Consider the following 15,610-nt stretch of genomic DNA (forward strand, 5'->3'; position numbering starts at 1 on the left):
TCCTGACACCGATTAATGTTATTCCTGAATGTGCTCTTAGGTGATGATCAGTGAAACCAATTCGATGGTGAGTACATGTGGTGCTTATTTTTCTATTCTTGGGATACTTCACTTAGTAGAATGGGTTCCAGCTCTATCCAGGAGAACATAAGAAATTCTATATCTCCATTATTTCTTATGGCTGAGTAATACTCCATGGTTAAGTCATTTTTGATAATCAACCAAATGTAAAGATGTGACAAGAGAATTACATGGCTCAATTAAATACATTTTGACTAAGTATTTTTCCTGTACTCAGCTGGCAGTTGTTGGAAGTAATTCATTAAAATTATTCAAGCAGAAATGTTTATATTATTTTCTTGAAACCCAAACTTACACATTATAATTCTAAAAGTCATTTTATTTTTTTGTATTAAAAATGTATCCATCATATAATTCAGTAGTGATAAATTTAATGACTAGGAAAAAGGAATAAATGTAATAAATACTACAGATCATCAATAAACCTGTAAAATATGACAGGGAAAGGAACAAGTAATAAAATGAACATAGAAGATTACACAAAGCAGCAATATTATATTTTAAGGTTGAACTGGACAAATTTTTCTTTGAAAAAATGATTAGTTTTTCATTGATCAATTAATAAACACAGACAAATAATGAACATGGGCAACTCATATATATTTTAAAAGGAAATGTTATTTGTACAAACCCTCTTTACTATATTTAATTTCAAGAATAATTTTATAATAATAATATTTACAAAAACTATACCAGATCTGTAACGTCTAGAAAAGTGCCAATGAAGATTAAAAATAGGAAAGGTATTTTTGACCTTGTCTTCCTTTTTCTTTTTAGCATGAGAGTTGCTAGGACCTAACATCTCCATTTTTTTCTAACTGTGCACGTTATTGTGTTTTTAGTTGTCATTCTTTTTTCTTTAGTCTAATTTTGAAATGTCAAGAGACTTTACTCTGTTTAAAAAATTTTTTTTACTGACATGTAATAGTTATGTATATGTTGGGGGGAAATGATATTTTGATACCTGTAAACAGTGAGCAATGATCACATCAGGTTAATTGGGACCTTAGCCTTTTTCGCATCCTGCTGCTAGAAGACCATTCTTATCCTACTTTTGTTTAAATGTTCAGTTTTTTTTTCTTTTTGGTTCTCCCACAAATGATTTATTTTTTTCTCTTTCATAAGTTTGTCAACAGTTTTAATTTTTATTTTTTATTTTCCTTCTGATATTTTTATTTCACTGCTGACATAATGGAGTTATGTGACTTTTCTATATCTGTATATGCAGTGATAATTCATTTAAATGTCTATGTCTCTCTTTTAAACATAAGACATTACGCATTTTTGAAATAAGATAAACAAGCAAGTTGTTATAGTATACATAAATGTATTAATAGTTTCATAATGTTTAACTTTCTTTTCTATACTGTGCTACTATTGCAAATCACAGCAAGCCTTATCCATATCTCTACAAAATGTATTTCTCAGTGCACTGAGATCACAAAAATATGAATTATATTAATCTAACTGTAGGGTCAAGTAGAAATTAATTCTTATCTATGCGTTTTCTGTTATTTAGTAGATTCAGCTATCATTTTGGAATTACTACTTAAATTTAAATTTTTATACTATATGTATACATTAAGAATAATCCAACTGGATTTTTTTAAATGAAGAAATGCACATTTCATTTAGATTAAACTTTTCTCTGCATCACCAGATGACCATGGTTTTGGTTTCTCTGCAAATTCTTTTGTGCAACACTACAGAAATGATTTATACAAGTACCTAATTAATTTGTATATGTTACTTTCTATTTTTAGTTTCATGGGAAGTTTTTGAAATAATAAAGTGATGTTTGAAATGTTATACTCAACTCCAACTGTAAGATGAAGCAAATGGCCTAATCTCTTTGAAGGTCAAGTTATAAATTATTCTTATGATGAAACAAGACACAGATTTCATGAGCAAAATCTCAACCATTGGCTTCTTGATGAAGGTGCTTAGATGTTCTTTGGTTGCATCTCAAAAGAAATATGGACTCCAAGTTATGACAGCAGGTTTTGGATGTTCGCTGGGATTACAGCAGCTATACCATAACTGATTTAAATGTGTCATCAGTTATTTAGAGCCACATTTTACAGTAAATTATTAATGGTTCCCAAAAGTCACCATGAGATAGTCAGAACTTTTGTGCTTATCATGGTGTAGTTTCATTTGTAATTGCAGGAGCCCAAGAAGGGTAAGTGTTGAGGTCAAATAGGGGTACAATCCAGGTGGACATGGCAAGCATCACCACGGCAACACCAATAATATTAACACCAAGTCCAGCTTTAACCTTGAACAGGAAAGAGCATAAATGTCAGTCTCACAAAAAGATAACCTACAGGAGAATAAGAATACTGTTGTAGACAGTACATGCCAGATTTATATGTCCTAAATCATTAGTATAAATTGTCATTTCTTAAAATCAGGAGTTTTTCTTAATTTATATCAAAAGAAAATCTTTTAGTTGGAGAATCTCAGAGAGATTCCTCTTAGGAATATACCTAAGTCATTCCGATCAGAAAAAAAAATCCCCTTAAAAATTTGCTATTTCATATTAAATCAGAATTTTAGTTTTACAGTTTTATATTAAGTGAATAAGGTTCAGGACAACATATGCTAACAGTATCCTTCATATTCACTCAGTATTATTATTAATTTGCCCTTTAACATTGCCTTATTGAGATTTTATAATGCTACATCTATTCATCTTTGAGTTCTCATCTTTTTAGCTCTTACATCATCATTCTGGTGTCCATGAAACAATCTCAAAGTTGCTTTCTATCTATTGCAATAGAGGTTGGAAAACCACCGCCCTTGACCCGCTTTTGTAAGTAAAGTTTTACTGGACTACAACCATGCCTGTTTGTTTATATACTGTCTTTGATTGCTTTCATGATACAAGGGCAGAGTTGTGTTGTTGTGACAGAGGCATTATGGCCTACAGAGCCCCAAATATTAACTATCTGGCCCTTTACAGAGAAAGTTTGATTATCCCTGCATTCTGTGCATAAAACATCTAGCCCAAAAGTTAAAGGGCGATACAAAGCAGTAATTATTATAGAAGACTTCTTCTCTGTCCATGCAAGCCACTCATTTATTCCAGAATCCTCTTGTTACTCTTTTTAATACACATGGATTGGGCATTGCTTATATTGTATTATGCATGTTTTCCTTACCAAATGAATATTATGAAATTACTGTAAAGAGACAGTTTCAGAATTTTTCTGTTGCAGGGGTTTCGGAACAACAATCTGTATGGGAGAAATGGAGCTGGGACTTACCCTGGAACTGCATTTGCATAGGAAGCTCCCTGAATTTAATATGGTTATATTCTTATTTGGCTTGGTTTGGAAGTTGGTGACGAAGATTTGTGGGGAGACTAGCATATTCTCAAGCCAGTGCTTAACTACCACTACTTTTGTATTTGGCAAAAAGGTGCATGTGTTATCACTTACATTCTCCATCATCACTTGTTTGAGTTTTCACGTCAGGTGCCAGTAGTAAAATCATACCAAGAAAGATGCCTTTTTATCAGTCAGGCACTGCCCCAACGTCTCATTCAGAGCAAATGTTGGTTGCATAAATATTTGTGATATCAAACCAGAGTTTTATTTTAATTGCTGAATTTCATAAACCCAATTTCTTCCTTTTGCCAGGGTCAGGATGGATCCTGACCTTGACAAGTTAAGTTTAAATTGTTGTGTTGCGTGTACTCACTGTTCTTTTCTTTCTTCCAGGGCATTACTAATACATTCAAATATCTCTGTATTTGTGACCATAAATTCTAATGACATACTCACTTTTGGTTTTTACTCTTAAAAACAATTCTATGACCAGTCATGCACACACTTTCATAAACAGAACTCAGGCCATGCTTTTGCTGGTGGTTGATTGGTGTGTAAAAGGGAAGATAATTCAAGACATCACAAAAAAATATGTGTATTGGATCTGACTGTATTCTTTCAGGTACTCACCATGTCAAGGACTTTCAGATGACCATATGAGAAGACAATAGCATTGGGTGGATTTGCTACTGGTAGGAGGAATGCAAATGAAGTACAAAGAGTAGCAGGTATCAAAATTAAAAGAGGGTTCACTTGAATAGCTTCAGCCTATTGTAAAAGACAAAAAGGAGTCTAAGTCAAATTTTGAGGCCAGGCACCGAACATCAAAATTAACAAATTTATTATAATAAACTTTCCCAAAGCAGGTGGAAACCTAATGGCATAAAATTATACACATAACTGCAGTTATAACTTGAGGAATATTTTTTAAGAAAACATTTCTTCCTCTTGTTGTTTATATAGTTATTGATGCCTGTAGTCTAGTTCATTTAAAAAATAAACTATCACTTATTCCAGAAACTAAATAAAAACAGCAACCATTTATTATTTGTCTAGTGCTAGGTGCTGTGCTAAATATTTATAATACATATATATTTATACATTTATACATAATATATAATTTGTATATTTACTAATATATAAATTATATGTAATATATAATTTCATATTATATCATATGATAAATGACATGTATTTATATATACATATTAATTTATACAATGACCTTATGAGGTGGCTACTATAACCCCAAATTACAGATGACAAAACTGAGGCCCAGAGAGCCAAAGTAACTAGCCCAAGCACGCAGCTGGTGAGCAGCAGAACTTAGGTAGGGTCTCACGTCCCTCTGGCTTCAGAGCTGCTCATTACACTACTAACTTTACTGCCTCTGTGACATATGTAATTTGCAATTTTCTTAAGGGTCATCACAGAAGAGTTACTACTATTCTTAATTCAATACATAATTTTTAACTGTTCCATCTTTAGAAATAAAAAAAAGAAAAACCCAAAATGATATTTTACTAATATGAACAGACAATATTTTTTTAATATAATTTGAAGCAGTGACTTCAAGAATGCCAACATATGCCCTTTGAGCTTGTAGCAGCACAATTCCAGAAAGACAATCCTTCTCAATTTTAAAGTGCCTTCCTTTCACCAGACTCATCCATCCCAATAAGAAAAACGTTTTACTTAAGGCTCTTTCTTGTAATTGCTAGCTAAGCGGGGAGAAGAAGAAAATACAATCTTTCCCTCTCTCTCGTAGCAAACCTATTTCTTATTTTCCTTTTCTTTATTCTTCCCAGGGCAGTAGATAACTGTGTCTAAGATATTTAAGACTGAAGCCTGGAGTATAAGCCTAGTTTTTCATTCATTTGCAAATCACTTATGTGAAACACTTCTCTGAAATTTAGGCACAGTGTTCAGGAGGGAACAGTGTCTGTGTTAGAGATCTAAATACTAATGTTGCCAGGAAAATTGAATCCGAAGTTTTCTTAGACCCATAACTAGAATGGATCTAGCAGATGAAAAAACTGGATTGAGAGAAAGTAAGTGGTTCACTTAAGATCATGCTGCTCAAACTTGAAAACTTGAAAATAGTTCTCTTGAGTCAAGGTCCCCTAAAAGTATTAATGAAAATAAAGACCACTCTACAAGTTACTTTAAAGGAGGCCCATTTAGGCCAAAAAAGATTCCATACTACAACAGAAAAACCACCATTCCAACGTAGAACACTACTGTTGATGAAGAGTGTAAACTACTCTTGAAAAATGAGATACTCACCAATGAAGATAATATTGGGAGAAGGAGGGTAATGGTAGCTGGATTGCTGGCTACCTCTGTTATAGTTGTGACCATCAAAGAAGTTATCAGAATTATTAGCATTACTGGTAATGAACCTAGAGGAGATAATTTATTTCCTATCCATGTAGATAGTCCTGACTCCTAAAAAACAAATTCATAGTATTTGTTATTCATTAATAATTTATTTTAATCAGACACAATTTAAATACATAAAAGCATTATTTGTTCTGAAAACCAGTTTCTAAAATATAATTTTAATCTCTCATTTTTCTGTAATTTGGGAGATCTGGGTGCCTTTGATGTGAAGGAGCTTTCACTTAGTCTTATTTTATTAATAGCATTGTCAATATACTTTGGGAAGTTTGAAATGTTTTCTCACTTTTGTCAATTAAACTTTAATTTCTCTAATATATGCAGATATTTTAACAAGTCATATAATACTATGGAGCTTTAAAGAAAGAGCAGCACTTCTGGTTCACCTCACCCCACCCCAAGCTGTGTTCCCCAGAGCCAATAACTTTCAGCCCTTCTTAGCTATTTATAGCTATATTTAGGTATTTAGAGTTATCTTTCAAAATAATATTCTAATTATACTTCTTTCCTAATTTTCAAGTTTAGTTATTGTTTACTGACTTTCTAATGTTACATGAGGATTTACTTTTCTCACATCGTCTACCACACATATATTTTCTATCTCTTCATTCCCCCACACTCATATATCAACATTTTTGGCTAAACCAATATTTAATGTTTACCACTATGATTATATAAATATTGCTTATAGCTGAGCTGCTTAGCATACTATGATTACATTTACTTTCTTTGTTTTACTATTTCCTTCCTCTAGAAAATAATGGCCTTATTCATTTCTTTTGTTTGCTTAGTTTTCTAAGTACCTATCAGTGATTCATCACATGCTCTAGTAAAACTGGAAAATTCTGCAACAAATAGACAAACATATCAGGTAATTGTTTTTGTTTTTTTCATTTTCCCTCATGAAGATGTCTATTCTGGAATATTCCTTCCCACTTCTCCATTTGGATTAGCTGCTCTTTAAATCTACTCAACTATTGTTCCTGGACCTTTCTTTGTTATCATATTATGAATTTCCTTCTCCTCCCCCCCCCCCCTTTGTTGGAATCCTTTGTTTTTCACTTCTTTGTATTGGGGGAGCACATTCTTCTATAACTTCCTGAGAATGAGTGTAGGGGAGCTAAATTTTTTTAGTCTCTGCATGTCTGAAAACATTTTTATTTTTTTTTCACACTGTTTTGATAGTTTAGTCTTTGTAAAATTCAGGCTTTCAAATAGTTATCACTCAGCAGTTTTATGCTATTGCTTAAGTTCCTGCGGCTTCCAGTCAGATTCTTCGGGAGCTCGATCACATTCTGATCTTTGGTTCACTGTATATCATGCAGAAGAATTGGCTGCACTTGGACTAGCAGGTATGTTGCTCGTTTTTTTCTCCCCCAAATGGAAGGGGGAAATCCTCTTTTTGTGAGAAGATTTCAGTGAGCTACCGCATGTATGAATCTTTATGCTCATAACAGCCAGACTTGGCATCAGAATGCTCTGATTTTAAGCAGTGTAGCTGCAGATCAAAAGTTGGCACAGACGTCCCAGATGTGGGTACCAGATATCATGTGTGTTATTTGTGGCTTTGACTTATATTTTCATTTGTTTTTTTTTTTTCTTGTTATGACATTTAGATGAGAAAAGACTTGTCTATTCATTTAAGTCACATTGGATACAAATTCATTCTGGAATATATATACTTTTAGAATAGGTTTTATCTATGTCTAATTAGATGTGGAAAAGACTATACTACATAATGTTCTCCCTCTCTGGAGGTCTTTGGGATCACATCTTCATCTTGTATTTCAAAAATTAACAAATTTTTTATTATATAATATTCAAAAATTCTACATATGAATTTGGCATTGGGCACTCAGTAGCTCTCTTGGTCTTGAATCTCAAAGCCTTCAGTTCTGGGAAATTTCTTATATTATTTTTCAGAAATGTCCTTCTCTTTTATTTTTTTCCTCTTTCTGAAATTCCTATTGGTTGACTGTTGGCCATTTTGTATTGATGGCTTTAATTTTCTTATCTTTTAAAAAATATTTACCTTTGTATAAATATTAATTAATTAATATCAATTGCTACTAAACTTTTTGATAATCTGCTATCATATTTCTAGTCTTCAGGGGCTCTTTCTTCTGCCTATTCCTTCTTTAAAAAGTAACATTTTATTTTAGTTTCCTGTCTTTAAAGTTTCTAACATCGCTTTGAGGCATCACTGACAAATCTATAAAATCTTCTTTTGCTTCACACATTTTCCTTGCTTTTTATATGTTCCTTTTCTTTATTTTTTTTCATAATTACTTTTTGTTACTGGTTATTGTATTGGAGGTTTCCCCGACTGTGTGGTGATCCTGGCCCACCTATTCATTTTAAGAGGGAAACAATAAAATAATTATTGGAAGTTCCTTGTGTCTGGGCAAGGATTGTCGAAGGAAGACTTTATTGTAGGTTACTGAGCCATGAGCCAGTGCCTCATTGGTTCAATTTTACTACAGAGTAAATCTCAATTTCCTGTCGGGGAAAAGAGAGAAAAACGGCCTAGTGATTCAGGACTGGGGAAAATACCTGCGAGGCCCACAGCTCCTTGCACACTTTTTAAACCATTCTCCGTATTCATTTCTGATATTTATCCCAGCTTTCATAGTTATCTGCTGCCTCCAATTCCTTAGCTCTTCCATGGTCCTATGGATAAAGCAGCTTGTTTCTTATTGGCTGTTCCTTTTGCCAGCCTATAGATTTCATTTTTTCACTGCTTTTTCTACTTGTACAAAGTCAAGTGGAAATATCCTCTTTCTATCTTCTACATGTTATCAACATCTCTTGTTTGTTATTGTCCTTGTCATATAATCTTTGTCTTTGTGGATTGGTACTTTTTTGTTCTGTTATTGCCATTTTGGTGGAGATCTGAAAAAATAGTGTTAAATCCTCCATGTTTAACCAAGGAATGTGTGAAAAGAAAAGAGGGGAAGTTATTCACTGATGAGAATTTGAAGGTGACTGCCAGCTCATGAAAGATTAATCATGGTAAAACAAAAATCAAGGCGCATTTGAGAGAGAGGCAATTGCAATGAGGTCAATGTGGTACTACTAGCTGCTGTCTCACCATTCCCAACTAAAGGTTATCTGGTTCTGAAGATTTGCCAGACTAATTATAATCTGGAACAAAATTTTAAAAAATTAACTGTCTCCAAATCTTTGTAAAACCAATTTCTAGAGGTATATTTGTCCACAGCCATATTTTTGAAGCTCATGGCTTTAATCTGGCCATTTAGGGGTAGGGTTATTCTGGGTATCCTGTAGAAATCTCATTCTATGTACTAGGATTTTTATAGCAAAGTAGACCTTTCTCCATGGTTTCCTTAATTCTTCCATTAAGAGAACCTAGTATATCGGACTAAGCCCATACATTTTCATTTCCTCAGTTTTTGCTATTCTAAGGTCTGGCTTTTGCTTTTAAAACCATTTGAGCGTCTATGGTCTAGTCTAGACAGAGATATTCTGAGAAGGAGATATGAGCAAAGTTCATATCAATGCCAACCTGATGATTTTGATTTCTTCACAATTTACATTAGCAGACATAGGAATGGAATTTACTTATTCTGAGAATCTATTAATAGATCTTATTACTGCTGAAATAGAAAAGTGTATTTATCTTATATTTCTACCATTTCTATTTGGGCAGTCTATGAAGCAAGACAAATCTAGACATTAAAACAATGTCCTAAATGGCACTCAGGATTCAATTTCCAAGACTTTCAGCTATTACTAAATCCTCCTGCTGGAAAGCTCAGTATCTAAATACTATGCAGGAAAATTGCCAGTAATGTTAGAAGCAAATAATAGTTTTCCTATATATTATCAAGAGGAGAAGAGACAGTTATTTGTCTTGATAAGTACAAAAATTTAGCCTACTGCATGCCAAAAAGCTGGATACAACACCTCTTTCACTATTCTTTTCAGTTTGATGACTAGGTTAGGAAATGGAACGGCCATAAGCTTTGAGTATTTCACGAAAGGCTATGAAATTCAGAAATGAGTGGTTTCTAGTTAGTCTAAGAGTCAAGGATTTCCATGGAACTTTTGGAGACAATAACTTCCCTTCCAGCAAGACCACAATGACCAAGGTAATTATAACAAACAAGGGCCACCCCCAACCGCTGCTGGATAGGTAGGTCAAAGAAATAGCCAACTGTATTTCTCATGGTGTTTTTATTTCTTCCTAAGAGTAGGCATAATATAATGTTAGGCATGGTTAGGAGAAATTTCCTTTGGACTTCATGCAATAAACATTTATTAAGTATCTTTAGAGCTAATATTATTTCTCATCCTCCTTTTTCAATAGCAATATGACCATGATATATTGAAGTCTGAGAGCTACTCAGATTCATCATGAATAAGGCAAAGACATAAACAAAAAAATGTGTTCCACTGGGAGTTACTTTATATATTTTATATGTGTGTGTGTGTATATATATATATATATATATTTTACTAAGCTAGTATTTTACTAATACTATTTCATGAATTAAGAATTTTAATCTTTTTTTGCATTATTTCTTTTGACATGCTAGAGTACCACAAAAAATAATGTTTTATGCTGGCAGCCTATAAAAATTCTTGAACCCTGAACTGACCTCATCTGTGTGATATACTCACTGCATGGCTAATTAAAATTTGCATCATTAAAATGATAAAATAAAATTGAATATACCAAAAGCTTGAATGTCTCTGTGTTCTTTTGAACAGTCTAGTTGATTGTTAAATATCTTACACACAGAGTATATTACCTCACAGCCATCTGCCAGGGCAAACCCTCCACCAACAAGAATGGCTATATCCCAGGGCATGAATGACTGAAATTCTTTCCAAGTAATCAGTGGAGAGTAATCAAAAGCAACTGCAAAAAACAAACAAAAAAAAAAGTCCTACAATTACACATTGCTTAGAACATGACAATATGACATTTTTTTCCAGCATTCTAAATAGCCATCTCATGGGAAATTTGTAGTATTCCTATATTGTTTTTAAAGGGAGGATTTGATCTAAACTTTGAGTAATTGCCACCTGGCCTCAGGGGAATATTATATTATAAAAAATGCTGTAAATTAGAAAAATCCTTTGGATAATATTATAGAATATATTTAGATAAATTATAACATTGTCATTTATAATGCCATTTATTCATTCATTCATTCCACTAACATTTTAGTCTACTATGAATAACACAGTGCATTAAACTATACTATTCTCTGCTGTGAAAAATGTCTGTAATAGTCCATTGATTCAAGAGCATCAGTGTAGCATTTTAATTATTCACTAATATTTACTTGAATTTTTTATTTTTTAATTCATAAGAAGAACCATGATAGATTCATCAGGATTCTGATTTAAAGATAATTCAGGGTTCAGATTAAATAATTTCAGTATTATTTGTGAGACCCTTGAAATTCTCATAAAGCAATTATGACAATTTGTCTCGACATTTGCATTCTGATCTATCCATTATTTTGTTGATAATAAGTTCATTTAGGGACACAGTATGTCCATTTAACATTTATGTGTAACAAGCAGCCTTCTACATGTGAGATTTTAAGGTTACTCATGAGTCTCCTTCCTATCACCTGCCCCCACACCCAAACCAAACCGACCCTCACTGATCACTGAAATGTTGCTACCAGGTTTCTGACTTGGATTAAGGCCATATATCCTGTTAAAGCATAAACATCTCTGATAAATATCTCTCATTTCAAATGTAATATAGTATGTCGTATCTGTCATTTTTAAACCTAGTATGAATAAGTTTTTCAGGGACAGGTGTTGAAGAATGAGGGGAGAGAGAAAGATGAACAGGAGCCAGGCTCTTTCTAAGGGAGGAGATTCTGATGTGGGCACCAGGGAAGCTAAGGCTAAGCATTGGTTCTTCCATATTTGCCACTGCCAGGCCTTGGGGCTTGGATTGCAACAGTCAGAGTCCTCAGGGTCTCGTAGGAGTCAATGCTCAATATTGCAACATCTCCTTAAAGCACAGCGAAATATTCTAAACTCAAGTAATAAACAAAAGACATTTATTTCTGTGCTATGCTGTTCACATATATCACATTCTGGAAATCTGACACATTAGTCATTTATGGATTCTGACTCAAGGAGTCAGGTGAGCCAACTCAACTTCATGAATTCTAGTTCCATCCTAGTTTGTCAGAACAAACAAGTAAAGCCAGAACTCTACTAGCTTATTTCTAGACAATTATAAATTATTTGTCCCACATCAACAACATAGGCATCTGACTACTCAAAACATGTTGTGTTAGTGCAAAGCATAACCATGGATGAATCCTATGTTTAAGAAGTATGTATGTGGGGGGGGCACACATTCTTCTTATATACAGGGGGGAATATGCTCATGAAAATATGCATGCTTGTTTGTCCATGTGTTGTACACACAATGAATGCTCCTACTAAATACCTTTTCTGTCAATTTTAACCCTAGATTGTGGCTATGTGAGGTTGATTTGCTTTTTCTTTGGGACTGCTTTGAAGCTGTAAATGCTCTTTCTGATGAAATGCCTCTCCTTTTTAGATCCTCAGCATTTATTATCAAGGGCTCATCATGAGGCAATGATTTCCAAATTTTTTATGTTTACCAATAGTAAGGTTAATTCTGATTATGGCAGCAGACGTAGGTTTATTATGGGTCAAATAGCATCACTCGTAGCAGAGCCCTAACCATGGTGCAAAAGGAAATCTACTCACTTCTGCAAAGTAAGGTGATCCTTCTTGTGGATGAAGGATATGTGCTGGCTTAACAGGGGGTTGTAGTGTGCGAATAGGTCAGGCTAAGCCAAGGGTGTGCCAGAATGGACATTCTTTCTGTTCTAACTAAAACTGGTGGAATTTTATATGTTTTGCTCTTCTGTCACACTCATTCAGAATCACTCATTCAGATAAATGATACTCAACCAATTTCTCCTGTCGGTGTAGTTTTAGTCGATCTCTTAGCTGGGATAACAAAAAATAGGAGTCCTACAAGTAAGGCAACAGTTGAATCCGTAATATAATCAGCGTAACTGAAAATGAACAAATGTGTATTAAAAACCGGCAATAAGACTTACATAAGCTAAACACCAATGAATTATGTTAATATCATGTAAGTATAATAATAAAGGTGGTATAAGTTATTTATTCTGGATAATCTGTTCTATAATCTGTGGATTTCCAACTAAATGACATAATTTACTAGAGCAAATAATCTCAGATCACATTCCTATTGTTCCCATATTTCTCCTTATTTTCAATACCAAATACACACATCCAAACTGGGCTAATGTGGTAAATTTTCCTTGTAGGTAAGCTTATAGATCTGTTAAACAATTTCTTCTTTGAATTATTTATTTTAATCATATTGGCAGAGAATTGAATTTGAAACAATTGCTAAAATAGGCAAATCTCATATAATTGATATATAACATCCTAACATCCTTCGATCAAATCGTAGCAAAGCATGCTGTTTCTAGAGTCTCACAAAACTCTTCTACAAATTGCGAAAAGAAATTGATCTGTTTTCCAAGGTATAACACCTGCTTTTGTGGTTACAGGCCCTAGCCATATCATACAAATGAAATCAACCCATTTAATGTTTTGTACTCTATGAAACTCAATCAAGAATATAAATTATTGGAGTGGTTTGTACAATGCTCATAAATGATCGTTGTACAAATTAAAAGTGATTCAGGAGCAGATGGGGTCTTAGAATCACTAGGCCATTTCAACAAAAAAGACAGGTTCCCAGAAGCCTCAATAGTTAAGAAACACCTGGAGACCAGTATATAAATGAAATCAGCATAAATAATTAGAATTCAGTTTTAAAAGTCAGCAACATTGATTGGTGCATTTTTGTAACCTGAGAAGAAATATGCACACCCTAACGATTATTTTGCTACCTTGTAACTCAGTAATGTGTACATACTAAAGAAGTGTTTCTACTTCTGCGATTTACTTGAAAAACCTATTAAATATATAATCAAGGAAATGTGTTATCTTTCTCGACCTAACAATTTGTAAAGCAGTCTGCTTTCCTTAAATATACACTCATGTCCTTTCATTATTGACTATCTACTATAGTATAATTTATTATACAAACTTGACCAATATTTATAATTTTATTGTTCCTTATATATTTTATTTCAGTTATAAATTTTGGTTGATTTTTTGGCAAATTGGGCCAAGCATCATGTAACCGGATTTTGTTTTATATGAAAAGACACATTGAAATCAGTCCAAGTTCAAACAGATGGAATGAAAACGTTAGGTAGTAGCTATAAATCTTGATATATCATTCTAGCTTTAGAAATTCTAAATACCTAGAACCTCTAAATAACAAATATTAATATATTCTATAGAATATATGTCTTAAGTAACATCAAGGCATAAATACTGAAATAATTTATTTTCAAAAGATTTTAAAATGATTATTTATCATAACTTTTATTTTTAGTTTATTACGGATTAAGTTAGGTTGTCTCAGTATTACAAAATAATAAGCTTATACAAATTTTATTTGCTTTGGATTTGCCAATTAGATTTATATTTTTAAATCTCATCCTCTCTCAAACATTTGATTCTTTCCTATTGTTTTTTTCTCAGAATTCTAGGTGACACAAGCACCTGCCCATAGCCAATATACTGTTTTCCTGCTACAAACAAAGCATGTCCTATATTACAGTTGCCTTCAATAAGGAATAGCAAATAGAAGTTGATTATATTGAATTTTCTATTGGGATTTCTGCCAGGATTTTATTAGCTATTGTCTTATTTCATTTAGTTCTTACATACTGGTGTTTAGAGAAAGAATCGCCCTATCTAGGATGGTAGGAGTTGGATTTTAAAAAGGGGAATAATTATTTTTTATGTTGTTCTAGATCCTACCACAAAACCACAAAGTACTAATCAATTATTAAACAATAACTTTTTTTAAATACTTGGATAATATTTTTTGTTTATACCTCTCAAGATAAAAAAATTTTACTCCTAAAGGAAATAAAATGTTTATAAAGCTGAAGTTGACCCTTTAAAAAATGCTACCACATTGCATTACTTGATTTGTGTAGTCATTAGAAATTTGAATTCAGACTTTGCACTCCTTAAAAAATGTTGGCAATGCCTGTAAAACCAGAAGTTCTAATTCAGGGAGGGAGGAATTTCTTTATTCCATGTGGGCAGAATACATTTGACACAAACAATTTTGGTTTCTGCCCCATAATACATGGATTTTTGTGGGGGATGTGAGACAGGAAGTCCAAGTAAGAAATCTGCTGAATTTAGAAATTAGAGTACTTTAGTGAAAGATAGATTGGGAACAAAAATCTCACAACCAAGTTATTTATATTACATGTAGGAGGGTCCTAAATTTAGAAAATTATGCTATTCCTTCCTCCTCACTTCACATGACTCAGCAATGACTCCTTGTATATAAGACACTGAGAGATAAAATTAACTCTGACCTAGCTCCTAACATCAGCTTTTGAAATCGGTCTTATCACTTATTCAGGAATTCCTTATCTGTGAAAGGGAGGCTGGGCTGAATTCAGAGTGAACTGGTGCAAAAATGTACATAAATAGAGAAAAAGACAAGATATTGAACCAAATAAATAGTCCTCCACAGAAGCAAAAAAAAATCAAGTTGATAAAATACACAGACTATGAATTTATATCAGATTATTAAGAGGCATTGAGTGACATTTATTTCACATAACAAACATTTATATAGCACTTTTATAGGGAGAAAGGCCACACTATTCTAAGCGCTATTATCA

General features: G+C 33.0%; 1 protein-coding gene across 1 annotated transcript in view; it reads right to left on the reverse strand.

Moving 5' to 3' along the window:
* Positions 1 to 2,221: 2,221 nt before the first annotated feature.
* SLC13A1 (solute carrier family 13 member 1) overlaps positions 2,222 to 15,610 on the reverse strand; it is a 30,254-nt gene continuing 16,865 nt past the window's right edge. The window contains 5 exon segments of the mRNA XM_069462341.1: positions 2,222 to 2,359; positions 4,044 to 4,181; positions 5,700 to 5,861; positions 10,589 to 10,698; positions 12,759 to 12,865. Of these exon segments, the coding sequence (XP_069318442.1) occupies positions 2,222 to 2,359; positions 4,044 to 4,181; positions 5,700 to 5,861; positions 10,589 to 10,698; positions 12,759 to 12,865 (655 nt within the window).

Source organism: Eulemur rufifrons, chromosome 29, assembly GCF_041146395.1.
Source record: "Eulemur rufifrons isolate Redbay chromosome 29, OSU_ERuf_1, whole genome shotgun sequence".
In the NCBI taxonomy this organism is placed as follows: Eukaryota; Metazoa; Chordata; class Mammalia; order Primates; family Lemuridae; genus Eulemur; species Eulemur rufifrons.